The sequence below is a fragment of the Syzygium oleosum genome, unplaced genomic scaffold (genome assembly GCF_021117445.2).
Source record: "Syzygium oleosum isolate NSW1041296 unplaced genomic scaffold, Sole_v2.1 Sole_v2.04, whole genome shotgun sequence".
In the NCBI taxonomy this organism is placed as follows: Eukaryota; Viridiplantae; Streptophyta; class Magnoliopsida; order Myrtales; family Myrtaceae; genus Syzygium; species Syzygium oleosum.
In genome coordinates this window covers 3,387,028-3,406,302 of record NW_026607488.1, presented here as the reverse complement: position 1 = coordinate 3,406,302, position 19,275 = coordinate 3,387,028, and the positions used below count along the sequence as shown (strand labels likewise).

The 19,275-nt window shown below is 37.4% G+C and overlaps 1 protein-coding gene across 1 annotated transcript; it reads right to left on the bottom strand.

The window, feature by feature from the left end:
- Positions 1 to 11,199: 11,199 nt before the first annotated feature.
- LOC115688634 (thermospermine synthase ACAULIS5-like) lies at positions 11,200 to 15,062 on the bottom strand. Its single transcript, XM_030614514.2, has 10 exons — positions 14,515 to 15,062; positions 13,772 to 13,838; positions 13,602 to 13,696; positions 13,064 to 13,166; positions 12,561 to 12,649; positions 12,328 to 12,484; positions 12,035 to 12,110; positions 11,867 to 11,925; positions 11,643 to 11,779; positions 11,200 to 11,521 (listed from the first exon to the last, which is right to left on the bottom strand). The coding sequence occupies exons 1-10, from the start codon at positions 14,667 to 14,669 to the stop codon at positions 11,443 to 11,445; spliced, it is 1,017 nt and encodes a 338-aa protein (XP_030470374.1). The 5' UTR covers positions 14,670 to 15,062; the 3' UTR covers positions 11,200 to 11,442.
- Between the last annotated feature and the right edge of the window lie 4,213 nt (positions 15,063 to 19,275).

Sequence of the window (19,275 nt, the reverse complement as noted above, 5' to 3'; positions counted from 1 at the left end):
AAGAGTATGTCTACTCAATATATTCATTTATGAAAACATGGATACGCAGTTTGAAATCGAATAAAGGCTGGATGACTTTTTGAATGGATCTTATTTACGAGGGCTCTGGACATTAATTAAGCATATTAAATAAGGAATGTTTCGACTTCCGAAATGCCGATTATACAATATGGAAAAAAGCAATACATTGAAAACCTTGAATTTTTTTTCATTTGATTGCTTAACAATCGTATCGTGACAACTTGATTTTATGAACTTCGATGATTTGGTGTGAACAGGGAGGGAAGGTAAAGTAAAGAAAGGGAAAGAAGATATGTATAAAGGAAAGGAATCACAAGCAAAATGAGAGAGGTGGATAGAATATACATAGTTCTTGTGAAGTGAAGGCGATGGCGAAAAAAAGGGAAAAGGAAGGCATGATCTTAGCCCACGGGAGTAGACAAAAGAGAGAGGCTTTTTGCTTTCCTTCTTTTTTCCTCAACACATTTTGGATTGTAGTTGACATGTACACTTTGCTTGAGCATTGCGTTAGCATCTCCCCCACAAAATCATCACACTCCATCCAAGAAATTGACAATTTCTTCCTTCATTTCTATTTTTTCTTCCCTATGATTGCAAAGTACTGTCGTCGATTTCACGATAATTTTAACGCTATTCATCGCATGCTCACCACAGAGATTTAGATCACGTCAACATCCACGCGATACACGGAAAACAAACCAGGCAAAACTCGATCTGGAAGAAGTGTAAGCATGCTGAGTTTGCAAGTTATTGTAGTCATGTGTACTCAAGATTTATTAAGAAGATTACTAAATGATGTAACTATATCAGAAATCCAACTATACATGTTGGACCGGCGATCAAATCAAACAACTGCGGTGAGGCGATTGCAGGTGCTGCGAAGCAGCTCTAAAGTTCATATTATTCAATGAATCGTTCCTGAACATAAAAACAGAAATGTGTGGTGATTGGCTCGTGGACCACCCTAGTCCAAAATAGACAACTGCAAACAACCTTTAGGTGCGTGCACAGACCCTAATACTTTTCGGTAGAAGCTTCGTTAATTCCTTTTTTTTTCGAGGGACATGAAATAAAGACCTAATTTCTAGGTTGTTAATTAATTTTTCTTGTATGTTTTTGGGTATCTCGTTGAAGATACTCTAGCTTGGTTGTTTATGAGAAGAGAACAAGTAGTTGGGACTTGGGAGATTTAACTAATGTTATGCGCACGTAGCCTACTATAGCCAAGGCATTATTGAGCTAATTATTCAAATGTTTATTTTGGAGATGTGGGTGGATTTGATTAGTCTCGAAATTGGCACCACCGATGGAATCTTGACAATCTTGAAAAGGGAATACGTAAAATCTGTTCATGGGCGATGGTTGTGAAATGTTTAGGGTTTAAATTTCTACGCGACCGCATAAGGTTGTGTGTCGATTTCGAGAGGGAATAATGTTGTTGGAGGCATCGGGCACCGCTAAACTTTGCACCAAACGAGATAAAACTATGTGGGATAAGAGCCAAAGAAGCCCTAATCTTGGGATATATCTCTTTTGTTTAAAGCATGTGGCGAGTCATTAGACTTATCATCAATTTGTGACTCTTCTGGTAACATGATTAAAAAGTACTATTGGGAAAAGTAGTGCTTGTTGGGAAGTATTATTTTATATATAATTCTTTGTCTGCATGATATTTTTTATATGGTTAGTTAATTCTGCTAGTATAGACATGTATGCGACGGGGTATTTTTGCAAATGGCGTATCTTTACCATCCGCGAGAAATATATATATATATATATATATATATATATTTTAGCTGGTAGTGGATCAAGTAAAATTATTACCATTATAGTCAAATGAGAAAATGGAATAAATAGTTTGTTTTTGAATTTTCATTTTATATACGACTAATAATTTTATATTCTTTCATATACGATCATAGGATTCCTTTCGTGTGTATGCACTTAAAATTTCTTTCGCTGAAAGATCTCTAATAATTAATGATTGAATCGCATCGTAACATGTCAATCTCTTGATGCTGCTGATAGAAATAATCTTTTCGGTGACAACGAATTATATATATGCTCTCTTTTTTACCCTTTTTTAATTGCACAAGCACAAGCGACACACCAATTCTGCTCTCTATTATAACAAACCCCAAACTGGTACACATGTGATAAATTTATCCTTCATTAGTTTTCAATAAATTTTACCGTCAAATTGTTGAGTTGGATGACACGTGGTAGTTGATAGGTGTACCAATTTGGGATTTTACCCTCTGTTTGTCACAGGTTTATCAATTTGTGATTTTTTGTGGTATTAATTCAATTTAACGAAGAGTAAATTTGTTACAGGTGTACCAATTTGGGGTCTTTGGTGGTCAAAAAATTAGTTCAGGATAAATTTGTCGCAAGTGTACCAATTTAAGTTTTTTCGTGGTATTAACCCTTATAACAAACCCTATTCTACCTTTGCACTTCTATGTTTTTCTTGTCTTTGTTAGTTTTAATCAGTATGATTACTAGTATCCCTATCACTTAGAGCAGATAAAACCCCGAAGAGTCATAAGCAATCAATGTCAAAAGGGTTTATAAACGAGCTTAGTGATGTAGATGAGGCTGTACTTGTATGAATATGAAAATCCACAAAGTGATGATGCTAAAGTGCCAAGAACTGAGTTTAAAGCATCAAGACTAGTATATGCACCTCCCAATTAAATAAAATTATATGTAGATCGAACTTTTTAAGTAGACCTAATAATGAACCTATAAGATGACATTAGTACGTGAGGAGCATACACACTAAAGAAAGAATATCTCTAGTCAAAATCTAACATGATCATATGATTAGGAAGCAAAAAGACAAGTGAAAAAAGTATACACTTCATTTATGGTAGTGGGTTGGTGCCTTTTGTTACTTATTCAACAAATGTAGGTGGGAAATTATTTTTTTAGTTAGGGTTTTTTTTAATTATTAGCCAATTCGTTTTTTTTACTTTCTTGATGGTAGTTAAATAGAGGGTCTTTTTTTGTTTGTTTAAATTAAATATAGTATGAATGCTGCCTCAGCTCTTTTAAAGTTTTAAGGTCGCTGTTTTAATCTACTAGGGGTTATGGCTCCGTACACTGGGTGGGGAACTTGCCAGCAATGATATGAATGCATGGAATAATGTTGTTTGTGGAAGGAGAAGTGAACTAGAAAGAAAAACTTAGATGCCTGCCTGGTCTTGACTCTTGCCTTTCTTTCATAAAGCTTGTGTCCTCTTAACTAGGAATTTTCCTTGAATTCTTGATATTCGGTTAAAAGATAATCTCATCAAAGGAAGGGAGCTTTGGCTCCTACGAGAGCCTCATGGCATGTCTGTTTGATATACAAATATTACGGGCTCCATGGATGCATTTATTATTTCAATGTGCCGATGCCCACATGCCTCGCACTTTCAATTCCCCCCAAATTTTTATCTTTCCTAAGAGAAGGGAATACCCTCTAAGAGTTTTATATCCCGATGATCCCAAAATTCGGTTGAGGACTGAGATAAAGTTTTTAAAGTTCTTCCTTAGGACCAAACCAGCAATGATATGAATGCATGGAATAATTTTGTTTGTGGAAGGACAAGTGAGCTAGACAGAAAAACCTAGATGCCTGCCTGGGCTTGACTCTTGCCTTTCTTTCATAAAGCTTGTGTTTATTTTTTTTTATGAAAAAATTGCATTTCTGGGGATATATATCACATCTGTTAGTTATCAGTTTATGTAATGGAAATGGGTATCAAAACTAATTAATGGTTTAGAGAAAGTTTTATTAGTTAGGCAGTTGGTTTGATTGAAGCATCAATCATATCTTACGCATAATTCATGGTTTATGTGACAAATTGGACTTCACATGCATGATCAAATCTATCTTTGTAGGAGGTGAATTAGTCAAGTTGAGTGAAGTTTCAAGTAGAAATTGTCCAATCAATCATAAACTTATTTTATGGATGTTAATCAAGTCGCAAACTTTCTAATTTTGTTAATTTAGTCAATAACCTTTGCATGAAATTTCCAACGTAGTCCTCCTAATCAATTTTTGTCGGAAATTGCTAACGAGATGTTGTGCCACTTAGGATAACCGACGGTGACTGGACCGTCACATTGGCTATTTCCAACGAAAATTGACTGAAAGGACTAGGTTGGAATTTCGCGCAATGATTTAAGACTGAATTGAAAAATGCTAAGATAACCATGCCGTTAGCTTGGAAAGTGGACGGTCAATCCTCAGCCACACATTTTCCATCTTCAAAATGGGAGATTTATTTAACAGGTGTCCTAATTTTATTATATAAACTTACATTTTCCAATTAAAAAAGTCATAAGATGAGAACCATTTTCTTGTCTTATTTAAGAAACAAATCAATGATAATATTCAAACAATAAGAAATATATGAACTCGGTTGTAACTAAAATAGTGAATATAATTCTCCGACCAAAGAAAAGATTATGTGGATATTGTTCCTAAATTAAAAAAAATTAATTACTCAAAAAATAGGCATGTAATTATCTCATATGGTGTTTCCAAATTATTTTCCAATAATTATGTAGAATTCTTTGGAAATATATGTCTTAGCATCTACCAGTTGAATTGATAAATACAATCTACCAGGATGAGGGTACAACAAATTTCATTGATTTTCACTCAATTGGGAATTCGGATTAGATGAGTCATTGTAGCTATTCTCAAAATTTGATTGGCAATCAAGAATCAATTGGGGGTTTTCAATCATTGCTGGTACTTGTTATTATTTAGTTTTGAAATAAATACCTTACTATAAATTGACTTTTTATCTGTATGAAATTATGTGTGGTCAAGTGTCTTGTGGTGATGTGAACTTCTCGATGAGTCACACATTGGAGCTATATTAGATAAAATTTGTATAAAAATCGATCAATTTTTTTTTTAACTTGAGCGTTGACTCAAGTGATCCTAAGATTGATTTTGTAATGTTTTAGGTCCCTACACATCTTCACCTATGAGATTTGGATCAACAGTGTAAACTTTTTTCTCAACTAATTCATTAATCTTATTTTGATATTTTCTTTACTTCATTTATTTTATGTATAATCGATATTACTGGTCTTAATTTTAGGTCACCGAAGAGTCCTTCTAGAGCAATTTGATTTGAGCAAAAGGAATGAGAAATCATTTCATTGCACAATGATTTCGTTATTATGTTGCAAAACCAACGTTTTAAGTGTTTTTCATCTTTTAAATTTAATAAATCTATATAATGACATTAATGATTTCTTTTTAGTGAGTGATAATATTTTTTACTTGTAATTAATTTATATTTCGGTATCTAATTTTTTTTCTTTCTTTATATTCAAGAAAATTGATTATGTAGGCCATTTTATGATTTTGTCTCTCAATTTGAGCTTGCAATAAGGAAACATAGGAGTAAAAAAAAGTTAAAAAAAGAAAGGAAACATAGAGTTAAAAATTGAAATCGATTAAGGAAGTTTACCAGTTTCCTCAAAAAAAATTTGTGGCTGACCTTTGACCGTGACGCTGTCAGCTTAGAACTGATTAGACAATTTTTCCAAATTTCCAAAAAATAGGAAGAATTTTGCATCTTATGAGCTCACAACCTACCTAGAGCTAGTCTTGTTCAATTCTTTATTTAACTTATCCTTGCTTTCCTCTGTAGTGGGAACATTGTGAATTTGCTGCCAAAATAAGGACATGCTTTATGTGGAAATTAAAGCAAAAGACTCATGCCTTAGTACAAGACCCACCCAGGTGACATACAAGTACAAATTTTGCCTAATTCCATTTGTTTATTGAGTTACAAAGGTTGACAATGAGGAAAAAGGAACACAAGAATTATAATCATTACAACCTCAAAATGAGGAACGGCTGATCTAATCCACAAAGTGAGACATGCAAGATATGGATGTTTTCTTCATATAATGAAAGAAAAGTTGTGATTTGGGTTATTTTAAGAAATGAACATTTAAGATGTTTCCAGATTGAAATTTTTTAATTGAAATTTGAAATCCACGAGAAAGTTATGTGAACACATTGTTCATATGTTGACTGTTCAAATGATCATATTGTCCATTCTAAGCAATATATAGTTATTATTTATATTATAGCAAATTTGACCATTATTGAGATTTTACTATATAAAAATTTGAGCTTTTAGGAGAGAACCCTTATGTGTGTATATTGGATGCATGGCACATGATTATGCACACCATCAAGAGCAAATGAGTTTATATTTGGTCTACCCACTCGTATTTTTGCCGTGCTTACTTGATCTATAATGTTAATGAGGGTGTATTTTGTTTCCACAACTTATCTTCTTAAAGTGAGTTTTCTCGTCATAAAAAGATCCTTACATTTTTAATAAACGAGTAAAGATCCCACTTCATATTAATTTCTACAACGGCCAATGATGGATCGAAGGAGGCTACCGAGAGCCGTCGCCTCTCCATGACCAATTGGTACTTGGTGCAATTTTTAAGTAATATATGCCACAATATCTGTGACATTTAATATAAAATTTCAATATTCAGTACATCTGAATTGATAAGCAACCGCCACTGAAAATGTCCAAATAGGAGATGTTGTGTTTATAAACATAATTAGTATATAGCTACTTGCTAATCAGTCTTGGTTCCTTTATCATCTCTCCTTTTGTTTTGGATAACATGGGCATAACATTCAACTTAATCAATTCCCATGAATGCACATAAATTGCCTCGTTCGAGTGCATACATAATGGCTCCACCCTATCTTGTCCATGTGCAAAAGGAAAGGCTCCATTGTTAGAGCAGCAGACATGATCCTCAAAGTTCTTTTGAGGGATAGATATTGTCATTTGAATGAAATCTGTCACAACCTAATTAAACCTTTAACCAATTAGACAATTCTTTTAGATGGCGTTTGGTCATTTGGATTTTTAGCCTGGAAAGGATATGATAATAAATCTAAGGATTTTTCTGTATCCAATTCACTATTTGGTGAATCTCAGCATTAAAACTGGATACTTTCATATTATATCTTGTCCATTGTTTGGTATGAACGTATGTAAATGAACAAACATAGATGGTAAGAATCTCTCATGATTCACTACTAAAGAAACCATAAATACGCAAATGCAGATAACCTCCCTCAATCAATTTACAATTATTATACGGGTGGCGCCTTTTCTATTCCTTCCTTGGTTAAAACACCCCTTAATATAGTGTTCTGACAATTTTACCCTTCATCCCACCTTTCAGCATATGAGTGCTACTATGCATTGGATTTTTTCCTTTCTTTTCTTGCGGATCCCAATTTCCTTCATTTTATTCCTACTCTTTTTGTAGGCAATCCTCCTTTCACACTTTTTGTAAAACGTGGTATCCTCGGGTAAAGTTAATGAGCATGCAGAGGGTGATATTGTCAGAATTGTGAGGCTAGAACAAGCCTGAGTAGACAAGGCTCCCCGCTGGAGACCTTCATATGGAACTCGCCGTCAGAGACTTTCTTGGGTGGCGTTTGCTTCAGCCTCTCTGACGTGCTCGTCCGCGATCCACCGGACAATTTGCTGAATCCACTATGGTACCGCCTTGAGGACGGCGACGCAATGGAGAAGAGCTGCGTCTCCGGCAACATCCTACTCTCCATCTGGATTGGCACCCAAGGTGTGGAGCTTGGAGGCGCTGTATGTGGTTCACATGAGCTCTAAGGTCTATCGGTCTCCAAAGCTGTGGTACCTGCATGCGATGGTGATTGAAGCTCAAGACCTCCACATCACTCTGAATCTGCTGCCATTAATGGTGCGAGTGGTGAGGGTCAAGGTATAGTCTGTTTGGATATGGCAAGGGTCAAGGAATACAGTTTCTTTACATCTTGATCTAATTTTTTGTTGCCCTTAAGTAATTGATACTGCCTAGTAGGGGTGTGCAAAAAAATCGGGAACCACCCAGACCGCTCGGGATGGCCTAGAACAGGATCGAAACTGGTGGTTCCCAGTTCTAGGTATGGAACCGACTGCCCGCCCGCCCACCCAGACCGGACCGGTAATATAATAATAAATATAATATAATATAATATATAATCTATTTTTTTTAATTTTTTTAAAAAAGAAAAATCCTAAATCCCTAAACTAAATCTAACTCGCTCGACACTCATAGCCTCACATCGAGCTGAGAAAGACCTTCTTTCGCTTTGGCCTCACTCTCTCACTCTTCTTGATTAATGCTCACCTTACTATCTTCGACTCTCCATCTCTGTCTCCGTCTTTGTCTTTCAGTCTCCGTCCTTGGCTAGTGGGACTGGTTCCATGGACTCACCCGGGAATCGGACCGAACCGGCGGTCCGGTTCCCGAATGAATCCATGGAACCAACGGGCGGTTCCCGATTCTAATTTTTCGGAACCGATCGTTAGTGGGCGGTTCCCAGTTTTAGGGTGGGAGCTGCCCACCCGGACCATGCTCACCTCTACTGCCTAGTGCCATGGCAAGGAGTTAGAGCATTTTGCTACAACCTTCATTTTCTCTTTCTTGAAGATCGACTTGAGTTCAAAGAAATTCTTTTGACCCCACTTGCTAATTCCCTATACTAAAGAGAAGAAATTTTTGTATCTCTATTTCGTTCTTTTTTTCGAGGTGGAGTTCAGTTGTTTTCTAGTTTCTTACTTGAACATGGTGAAGAAGCTTGTCTGTAATTGAATTGGAGCTTCAAGTTGTGGTTTTTCATTCTGTTTTTTGAGGTGGTGTTTTACCTCTTGCACTCCGCATCCTCCTCAACTTCGCTAGAGGGTATGAGGAAGGAAGATAAATTGCTCGAAGAGAGAGAAAGAGAGGGGAAACAAGATGAAGGAAAGTGGTATCCATAAGAAAAGAAGAGAAAGAAACCATAAACGGGACAAAAACACATAGTAAAGATGGGACCCAGGGTAAAATCGTCATAACACTGTATTGGGGAGTATTTTAGCCAAAAAAAGGGAGTGAAAAAAGCGTGGCCCTTATTGTACTCTCTACATCTTAAACAGAAAAAGAACTTATTATAGCATTCCAGAGCCACAGGTTCAACAGTGATAAGAAATGTAAATGGGCTATAGCAACATCGAACATCAATGAGGTAGATCAGCCAGCGAACACCAAATCTAGTAAAAAAGAAAAAACTTGATTATTTACTCTCACGATTTCAAAAAGTATAGTGCTTTAACTCTCTTGCCACTTTTGTGAAACTTCAACATAAACCATTGAGCTATATAAAAGATGACTTTCGACTCTGTTGCTGCTTTTGTGGACTTTTGACAGGAACTAGAGAGCTACAGAGAAGAAGGAATTTAAACTCTTTCATCGTTTTCGTGGAGCTTTGACATGAACAAAAAACTATGGAAGAGTTGTGAAGCTTTAACGTGAACCAAAGATACGAAGAAGAACGAGACGCGGTGAAATAGAAAGATCCATTTCAAGTTTGAATTTGTTAATTTAAAATAGGGTTTTCGCTACTTCATTTTATTTACTTATTTTAAAATCAATTTTCCTCTTTTTTTTATTTATTTTTTCCCCTCCACCATTCCTCAATAAAAATTTTATTAAATAATAAACTATACTAATATACCTAAAATATGGAATAAATATAGATACTAAATATAATATATATATATATACAGAATATAAATTATAGAATATAACGAAATTCAAATATATGAATAAAAGAAATAAATAAAAAATGAAATTTGTCCATTATCTTTTTATTTTGAATTTTATTTTTATATTAGAATCCAAATATTATTTTATATTTAATTATTGTTTTAATTTTTTAATTTAAGAAATTTGTTATTCGATAATGTAGTAAAATGAATGGGATGCTAGGTTTCAAAAACCTAGTACGGATATCACAAGTTTGATTCCTATCCGAGGCACGGTACTACCTTATTGCTGTAATAAAAAGGGAAAAAGATGTACATGCATTCGAAATGTGAAATAGGTGAAGATAGGATTAGCTCGAGGATACAGAAAGAGCGAGATAGGTCCCAACTTACGTGGGCAACTTTGGCTTTTGCAACCCAATAAAGAGAAAAGGAATTCGATTGCCAATCCCTAGAAAGAATTCTCCACTGATTGCTTTGCAGCTTTTGCCTTCTGTCCTGCAAGTACAAACCAAGCAGTGACCAACAGTGAGTGATGGAGATGATATTTCTCTGACGTTCGAAAAAGAGGAGGGTCCAGAGAAAAAGGACCAATTAGCAAAAGCCCCGCACCCAATTTGAATTGGAGCTCCATGTCTCTTTCCTTTTTTGGGGGGGTTAACATGTATGTGTTCTTCATTCAAATGAACTCAACCCACACTTAGGTTCCATTCCCCAATCACTCCTAAAGGAACTTCTCAATTCATAAAACAATTTGGCCCAAAAATAAATGACAATTCTCACAACTCCTCTCGTTTTCTTTTGAATCTTAGAGCTGTCATGTTGTGAAATAAAGGAAAATTAAGACAGAGAAAAAGAAAATTCAGTTGATGAAATAATTGGGTATCATCAGGCTTCGCAAAGATGGCCCGTGCAAACTTGGGCTGAGTAACCTCTGCCACATTAGCGGGCTTGCGATGATCGATATCTCTTGGGCCGACATAAATGGGCTGACTGTGCATACAACCATTAAGGTCCAGCCATTGGAGGAAACAAGTCAAAACCTTGAGGATGAATTAACAAAAAATCCATCAAAGGCAATTAGAGCTTAATGCTCAAAGGATCATGGCGATCTGATACATTGCTTGTATCACCCTCAGGATGATGACAATGGAAATATTATTTTCACTTTGATGGTTATTCTTTACTTTGTTCAGTGTTGCATTCACATAAATAACTCCCAAGTTATGGATTGGATATGCCTTTCACTTATGCATCAGATTAGTCAGAAACCTTCCCAAATCCATCAAAGGCAATTAGAGCTTAATGCTCAAAGGGTCATGGCGATCTGATACATTGCTTGTATCATCCTCAGGATGATGACAATGGAAATATTATTTTCACTTTAGTGGTTATTCTTTACTTTGTTCAGTGTTACGTTCACATAAGTGACTCTCAAGTTATGGATTGGATATGCCTTTCACTTATGCATCAGATTAGTCAGAAACCTTCCCAAATCCGCGATTCGACAGACAAGATAATGGGAATAACATCCATGTAAATGAATAGCAAACTGAGGAATGCCTGCGGATGGATCAAAGGGAAAAAGCTGTCATTCAGTTCAGCATTGATTTTGATTTCTGTAAACAGTTGAATCGAGCCGACATAAGTGGGAAGGACAAAAGAGACAGATTCAAACAACTGTCGTCGCTTCTTCTAACAATTGCTTGATGGATTTCTTCCGTCTAATAAGATTTATGTTAAATCTTTTTCACAGCAACTCAAGATCTCCCTTTCCTGTACAGCCATTCCCATCAAACCGAGGCTCGAGCCCTCAGCGGCGGTAAGCCACACCATGTCCATGTATAAATCTCGCATCTTCTTCCGTGTAGACGTGGGTTTCCTTCAAAAGTCTGAACGACGCACGGAAACTCAATAAAATCAAAAAACTTGTACGCAATGATCTGGTGAAGAAAAATGCAGTCAATGCCACTTTTCGATTAGCACAAGTAGCGGAGAAAACCATTCACTTACGTGGTCAAAACCATCTTGTTCAGGGTGGCTGAAGAAAGGAACGAGGCACCATTGAGATAGAGCAAATCCCCATCGATTCTCTTTTCTATTCTCCTATCAATTTCCTTGGCATCCACAGAGAACGGTTCATCGGAGGCCTGATTCAAGAAACACATCAAGAATATGATACAGAACATGAAGTAAAAGTTAACTAGCTGAATGATTTCGAGCAAGCCAAGACATACCATGACCCATCCCCATGTATCAGCAAAAGATGGCACGTGGGCCGTATAAGGAATGACATCTGCAGAAAGATGAAAAGGCACTGTCCATTATATAGCGCTGATTTGCAGGCTTATAGCTTGTTAGACAATGAATAAATAAGCAAGGCTTCAATTGGTAGAGAGAATTACATTTGAAAACTTGCTTAATTGTATTGTATATTGATGAGAAGACCTCCTTGTGGGTGAAAATGCCTGCTGGTCCTGCCTGCACCGTAAGAAAGTCCAAACTCAATATGTACAGACCAGCAAAGAGAGTTACAGTAAACAGATTTTTTTTTTTGGTAAGGACAGTAAACAGATTTTTCTCACTACTGAGACTAAATTCTCCAAAACCATATGATTTTTTTTTTCCTGGAGCTGAAACAGAATTCGGAAGTCACATGTTACTCAACAGAGATAAAGTGAAACTGTGAGAAGGGTACCTGAGTGACAAATATACCATTCTTGTTAAGCTTAGGCTTGATAATCTTCTCATAGAATGACTTGGTGTAGAGCTGATAGCACGGTCCTCCTTCAACTGGATCAGCTAGATCTCCAACTATAATGTCAAACTTACTTTTCCTATTCTCCAGCTCGGCCCTTTAACAGAGATGTTCACCCGATCAGCTTAAAATTATCCAACTGATCTACTACAAATGAAATACACACGACTTACTTTGCGTCATTTATGACTAATTTCAGCTTCTTGCTAGAAAAGGCCTCATGATTTTCAGTCAGATGTTTCTTGCAAAAATCGACCACTTCCTGCAGTTCATCAGAGAAGAATGTTTGCAAAAACACGCTCAATTTGCATATGAAGCGTAAGCATCTACTAGAATTAAGTGTAGCCATGGCTATTCAATATGGATCTAAAGAAAAGCGATTTCTTTTGTCAATAAGAAGTTACATTTTGTATAGTCCCCATGTCGACTGACCTAAGTCAAGACGACGTCTTCAACTATAAATTAAAATATTCGACAACTGCAAGACATCTGTAACAAGACTTCTATTGAACCTTGAGGATCATTAGATGTGGCTTGGCCCAATTACTACATTTAGACTGCACAGTGTCCATGTAATTCTTGATTTAATTTGAATTTGAGACTTTTTACGCTTCATGCAAACACGATGTTAACTTAGCAAACTTCAAACTGAGAAAACATAATTTGTCTGGGTTACCTGGTCGATATCACACATGACCACTTCTTCAATTGACAAGTGCTTAAGTGCTTCTCTTGCAGCCGAACCCTCGCCACCTCCCATTATGAACACAGTTTTCGGGCTAACATGACAATGAACGCATCAAAGTTAAATGCAGTTGACTGAGAAAACATATAAACAAGCTAACTTACAGATTTAAGATGAAACTGGGAAACTTAAGCGCAGGCATCTTAGTGAAGACTTCTCCAAATTCAATGCACTCGCCATCATAGTGAAAATTTATGTCTATGAGAATAACAGATAAACTTATAGCACTATCTTAAAATTTAGTTTCATAGACCGAGTAAAAGTTTGTATTAATGAGCACATTGCACCATAGGAGTACCTGCGGTCGTATATATAAAAATGCCATCTGAATCAAATTTAAACACTATTTGAAACCTTCAAGTAATGTGGTAAACAAAAAAGAGGGAAGTTCGATCCCCAAGGGACAAATGAGAAAGGACTTGTGAATGAGGCCATGAAAGGTGAACACAACTTCCTGTAGGGGACTTACTTTGGATGACATAACAGAGGAGGGTGAATCAAGCATTCGTGGTATATGAACTCGTCCTTTTCGGCGCTCTGCATTTTCCCATCTATCAACAAGACCTGAAACCAAGCAACACGTTACGGTTCGTTCACCATGTTGACAACCATACTGGGAGCAAGAGAAACAGAACAGACCTTCCCAAATCGCTTGGTGTCGAGGAGAGCTATCTGCTGATAAGCGCTTGTCCCTCTATCTAGCACTCTAGAGAAATGGGTGAAGAGAATCAGTTCTCCATATTGCTCTTTTGCGAAACAATAGGAAAATAGACCACTCGAGTTAAACAGAGAACACTGGATTAATCCTAAAAGATTGCGACAACTTCCCATATGCTGGACAAAGTAAACAAATCTGACATTTTTGCAAATATGCAAATCAATCAACACTGCATACGTGCATACTATTCCCATGCCAATGCATTAAAGAAAAGGAATAGAGAAACAAAATAAGCCTAGTATCAAGATCAACATGATTTGACGATTACTACTTACTGTTTCTATATTTCTTCCTGCTGTGGAAGAGTAAGACTTCGTCAATAATCACATCCATTTAATGCAATTAATCATACCTTCCACCATAGTAGTAGAAGTATGGTGGTGAGGAAATTACATACTCGAGTAAACGTATTGGCACTACAAAGGTATATAACAATGCTTATGTGGAAAAAGAATTGTGAAAACTTGACCCTGCATGGTTTTAGCTATGTTATGTACCGTCAAGTACTAACTGTGCAAACGAATAATCTCTGATGATGAAACTCAACCATAACCTGTTCCTCAAGTCTGATAAGCTAATCACCCTCAATCTTCATCCAAGTATATATATTTCTTGGCTTTCTAGAGACAAAGTGACATAAACAGTTCAAGTAGGTAGGACAGACCTCTCCAAAGTAAATGACCATTTGAGATCATCATCTATCTGCTCCTCAAACCAAATGCAACCATCGGCCGGACTGTCCTCCACATTTCTCTCACCCTCATTGCGAGTCTTGGAGAACCCATTGGTGTGCAAGATTGCGAGACTCTCGGTACCCATCTCCAAGAAGCAAAAGAATTCACCAAGATTCACCTCAAAAAGTAGAAAAAACAGCAAGAACCCACACAACCCCAATTGAATGTATAAGGAAGAGTCCTTCTCTGTGCCCCTTTCAAAGTATGAGGGACGTTGGTTGGTTATGGGGAGAAGAACAGGAACCGGTGTTGGGGTGAGTGCTTTGGAGCGCAAAGGGTCTCATCTTTATAGCCGAAGGAGAAGCGATCATGCGCCAAAAAAAGAGGGGAGCTGCATCATCCAAACCAGGCAAGGAATGTTGACATTAATGATTGTGTCACAGTGCAGGCTTACGGATTATCTTCACATCACTCTTCTCACTTGCCAACTGGGCCACTCAAATGGTTCATCTTTCATGGATGATTCAGCATGGAAATTACTCGGGAAGTAGGAATAAGAAACGTATTAGAGATAATGTTAGAGATACGAATTACATGCACATATCGATACAGCATAGTTACTCAAGATGCGCCAATTGTATCCTCAGCATAATGTTTGTCATGTTTGGGTGAAAACATAAAGAAGCAAATGTTCATCAACTTTCGAAGCATTTCTTCTTTCTAGTCTTATCCTTCACTTTGTTTTTTTAAATGCAAGTGAGATTTTTACACCATGTCTGAATTGATGAAGATTACAATTTCTTTTCTCTTCCCTTCCATTTATTTCAATTTTTCTCCCCCCCTTTCCTTTCAACTCCCTCCTATTTCCAAACATAGCACGAATCAAAACATATTATTTCTCCTAATATAAACGATCTTTACACGCTTATCGAGACTAGTGTTCGGGAGATGCACATAATATCACGCATGAGATCGTGGCGAATTTTATTCAGACCCATCCTCGATCCCGTGATGTGGGACGGGATTCGTTGTTGTCGTCGTCGTCATCGCCAGTCACAATGTAGAAATGTTATGGTTATCTATACTGTCGGTTTCTGCTTTTTTTTTTTCGGTATGACTTTAAGAATCGATTCCTTTTTTTCCACCATTCGTGTAAGATCCCTATCGATTGTCACGTAACTTCGGTTGACGATGTGATGCATAAGGAGTCTAGATAAGAGATGTGTGTATTGGCTATGATCACAACAAATTTTTCTTTCTTCTTTTAGCCATTTTGATGATGCCTCTAGTAGGTTTTGGTCCGTAGAAGGCAGCGCACGCGGGTGGGAGGATTCTTGCTTTGCCGGCGAGGGAAAAAACTCCCCGGAAAACGACACCATCCATAGGCGAGGAGCCCCTCCGCGCGTGGGATAATGGGCGGGGCCCACCACTTCCACGCGGGGGGTCCGAGCGTGACACGTCGGCGGCGCTTTTGGCCCACGTGTCGCGGCGTGACTGGGCGCAGGTGTTGGGTGGGGACTGTGAGTGGATCAATTTTTTAATGTGTATTTTTTTGAGCGGCGATGAAATGAAAATGGGGCAAAGTGGATTTGGGTGGGTGGTACTACAACCCACTTACACGAGCATGTCTACCTTGTATCATGCAATATTCCACTTCTTCCCCCCTCTCCCCTCTCCTTAATTTTTTTTAAATTAGCATTCGGGCACGCGCTACCGTCCATGTACCCACATAGAATCGACGGTTCTGTACAAAGAGAGAACGGGTAAAATCCCGGATGCAGTAACAGTTTGAGAAGATCGATAAGTTCTGAGAGCCCGGTTTATTTCAAGATTATAACGGGATGTCGCTTTTTCTCTGAATGATGTGGATATGCATTGAAAACGAGGGCATTTGACTATTGAGTGAAGCGTGTGAAATGCTAGATGAAATTTTGATCGACCCCATCTAGGGTTGTGCGGTCTATTAGGAGGGCAAAACGAAAGAGACAAGAAAAAGAGAGGGAGGAGGGGAAAAAGAAAAATCTTGGCCTAAAGTGGGTGGTGGGGGGACCGTGGGGCCCACTTGAATTGGGCTTTGGTGGGTGGGCCCACCAAAGATTTTGGGGGTTGGGGGTGGGGAAATAGGCCTGGGTGTCGAGCGTGGGGTGATCCCACTAAGATGAGATTTTTGGATTGTGGAGAGACCACTCCCCTCCATCCATGGTGCATCATCACCACCATTCTTACCACCTTCTCTCTCTCTCTGTCTCTCTCTATCATGTGCTCTTCCCTATTTGCGTGCATGGGATTGGCTTCTCAATCCCCTATTTGTTTGGCTCCAATTTGATGGTCAATGACTAATTTGCCATCCCGCTAGTTTGTTTCTCCTAGGTGGGGTATCTGATTTCTTTTCTTTCTTTTTTTTTTTTTTTCATTTGAGACTAAACAACTACGTGTAAACGATGTTGGATAATCAATCGCAAATGCATCTAGATTTCGAAAGAGAGAGTAGAACGTAAGTAGACATGTCAAACAAGTCGGTCGGTTTTGGGGCAGGTCAAAAATGGTCCGACCAATATACCCATTTAACTTGTTTTGACCAATTTATATGCAATGCAAATCTAGTGTTCTATACCCGACCCATATTACTAAATCACTTCCATATTTAATCTAATCTAGAAAAATTTATACCCAAATTGAGGTGAGAGTACGGAGGGAGTGAGCGCGAGATCGAATGGGGACGAGAAAGAATGGAGAGAGAGTCAAAAGTCGTAAAGCCATTTATGATCCACTTATGACCCATTTCACACCCATATTATATTTAAACTCATTTACTAATTATAACTAACTCATATAATAATTCATCCCATCATATAAGGGTTAAGAAATTGGTCTTTGACCCATTTTGACATATCTAAACGTAAGGTTGTTTAGGAGAGTAAGCATGCACGTGGTCGATCTTTAATCAAGACGTGATATGCTTTATCAGTCGCACGCCCTCAAGATAAGGCAAGGCGTGCGCAAAGAAGTATAAGAGCATCTCGTAATCTATACATTGGTAATGAGTATATTTTGTTGGTCTATAGCAATTAGGGGTGAGCATGATTCCAAAGTAGAACCTGAAACTTGAGAACCGGACCAGTGGGAACCTGTCGGTTCCAGATTCCAAGGTATAAAGAGTAGGTTCCGGATTCTAAAAATTGAGGAACCTGTTTCGATGAGTAGGTTCTAGGTTCTAAGTATGTGAAACATGGAACCTGAAATCTGGAACCTATAACAAGTTTTTGTGTTTTTCTTGGTTTATGTCTTCGCATGATCTTGCGGTGTTCCATGGCGTCCGATGATGAATGTATAATTTGAAACCACTAGTCTGAGCTTCCATTTTATAACCGAGAATTTTACTTTGTTAATGTTTCATATTTTTCGTGTGTCTAAATATAAGTTGTGATCAGTAGATTATAGTAACAAGTTGTGGTCATAAAAAGTGATGTTTAACTGCAATAGTTTAATTAATAATTCAGGTGAAATCTAAGTGGACCTTGGAATCGACCTTGAAACCTGTGACATGGTACGTTGCAAGTTTCAGGATATGCAGGGTATGTTCCAGGTTCCAAAAAATGAGGCACCTGTTCCAATGGGTAGATTTCAGGTTCCAAGTTTTAGGTGGAACATATATGGAACCTAGAATCGCTCAACCTTAATAGCCATATGAATTAGCATGGTTAATAAATTAAGGACAAGATTGTCAAGCAACACTAAAGAAAGATAGAGCCAACAAAAGGAAGTGCCCTTTTGAGATGTCTCACCTTTTCTAGTATTGGGGGAACCGGGTGCAAGAGAACCCTTTTTAGATCTTTTGTTTTTTTTCCAATAATTCATCGTTAGGGCGGCTAATTACAATAATAATAACAAATAATAACCCCACTTTTAAATTATTAAACTTTTTCCTCGAAAGTCAAGATGATTTTATAATGCAAGAGGGAGTGCCGTGATAGGGTTTTGAGTCAAAGCTTTTGTAACCATCTGATCTTTTCACAAAGGGTCAACACATTTGTCCGACTGCTTAATGATATTTCTTGTCGGCTCCTTCATTATCTCAAAAGGCTTAAAGTTGAAATTTCCACTCTAGCTACTCAGAAAGAAAAGGAAAAACCAAAAACAAGAGGAAGAAAATAAAAGAATTATTAACGATGTGTGGCTATTGATTTGCAATTGTTGAAAAGAGAAAGCCTTCAATGCTTAGAAGGTCAGATTTTATTAACTTTTGATCTCAAGGATTCAACGGGCGACGGTCAATGTTTTTGCCAAGAATTATTTACTAAATCACATAACTTGAAACATGACATCATTAGCATTGTTATCAGGATCATACGATTCCCAATTCATGTCGTATGATTCGATTAAATTCTAGGCCTTTGTGATACCTGTCTATTTTGTTTTGGGTCAAATGATACCTGTCTATTAAGTGACTTGCTAATCTCCTTAAGCTCCAGCGGATCTATCGATTCACTACCAATCTACAATTCGACGCTACTGTATCAACTTTGTACGTGTTCACCTGTCAATTGATGTGATTCTATCATATTTTGTGATGTATGGTTTATTTTGATAGCTACAAAATGAGTAGAAGTAAATTTTTCACTCTAAAATGCTAAGGTAAATGACATGACAAATGAAGATCTGTATATAATTGAATGTGCCTATATTTAAATAAACAATGGAGATTATATCTGGCAAAAGGACACTATTAGTGCCATAACTTATGTATGGAG

Bases quoted from the DNA above. Each gene is read 5' to 3' on its own strand.
- LOC115688634 (XM_030614514.2), bottom strand. From the start codon at position 14,669: ATGGGTACCGAGAGTCTCGCAATCTTGCACACCAATGGGTTCTCCAAG. The intron at 12,111-12,327 runs GTACCCTTCTCA...CTTACGGTGCAG, and splicing joins ATGGTATATTTGTCACTCAG to GCAGGACCAGCAGGCATTTT. The intron at 11,780-11,866 runs GTATGTCTTGGC...TTCTTGAATCAG, and splicing joins ATACATGGGGATGGGTCATG to GCCTCCGATGAACCGTTCTC.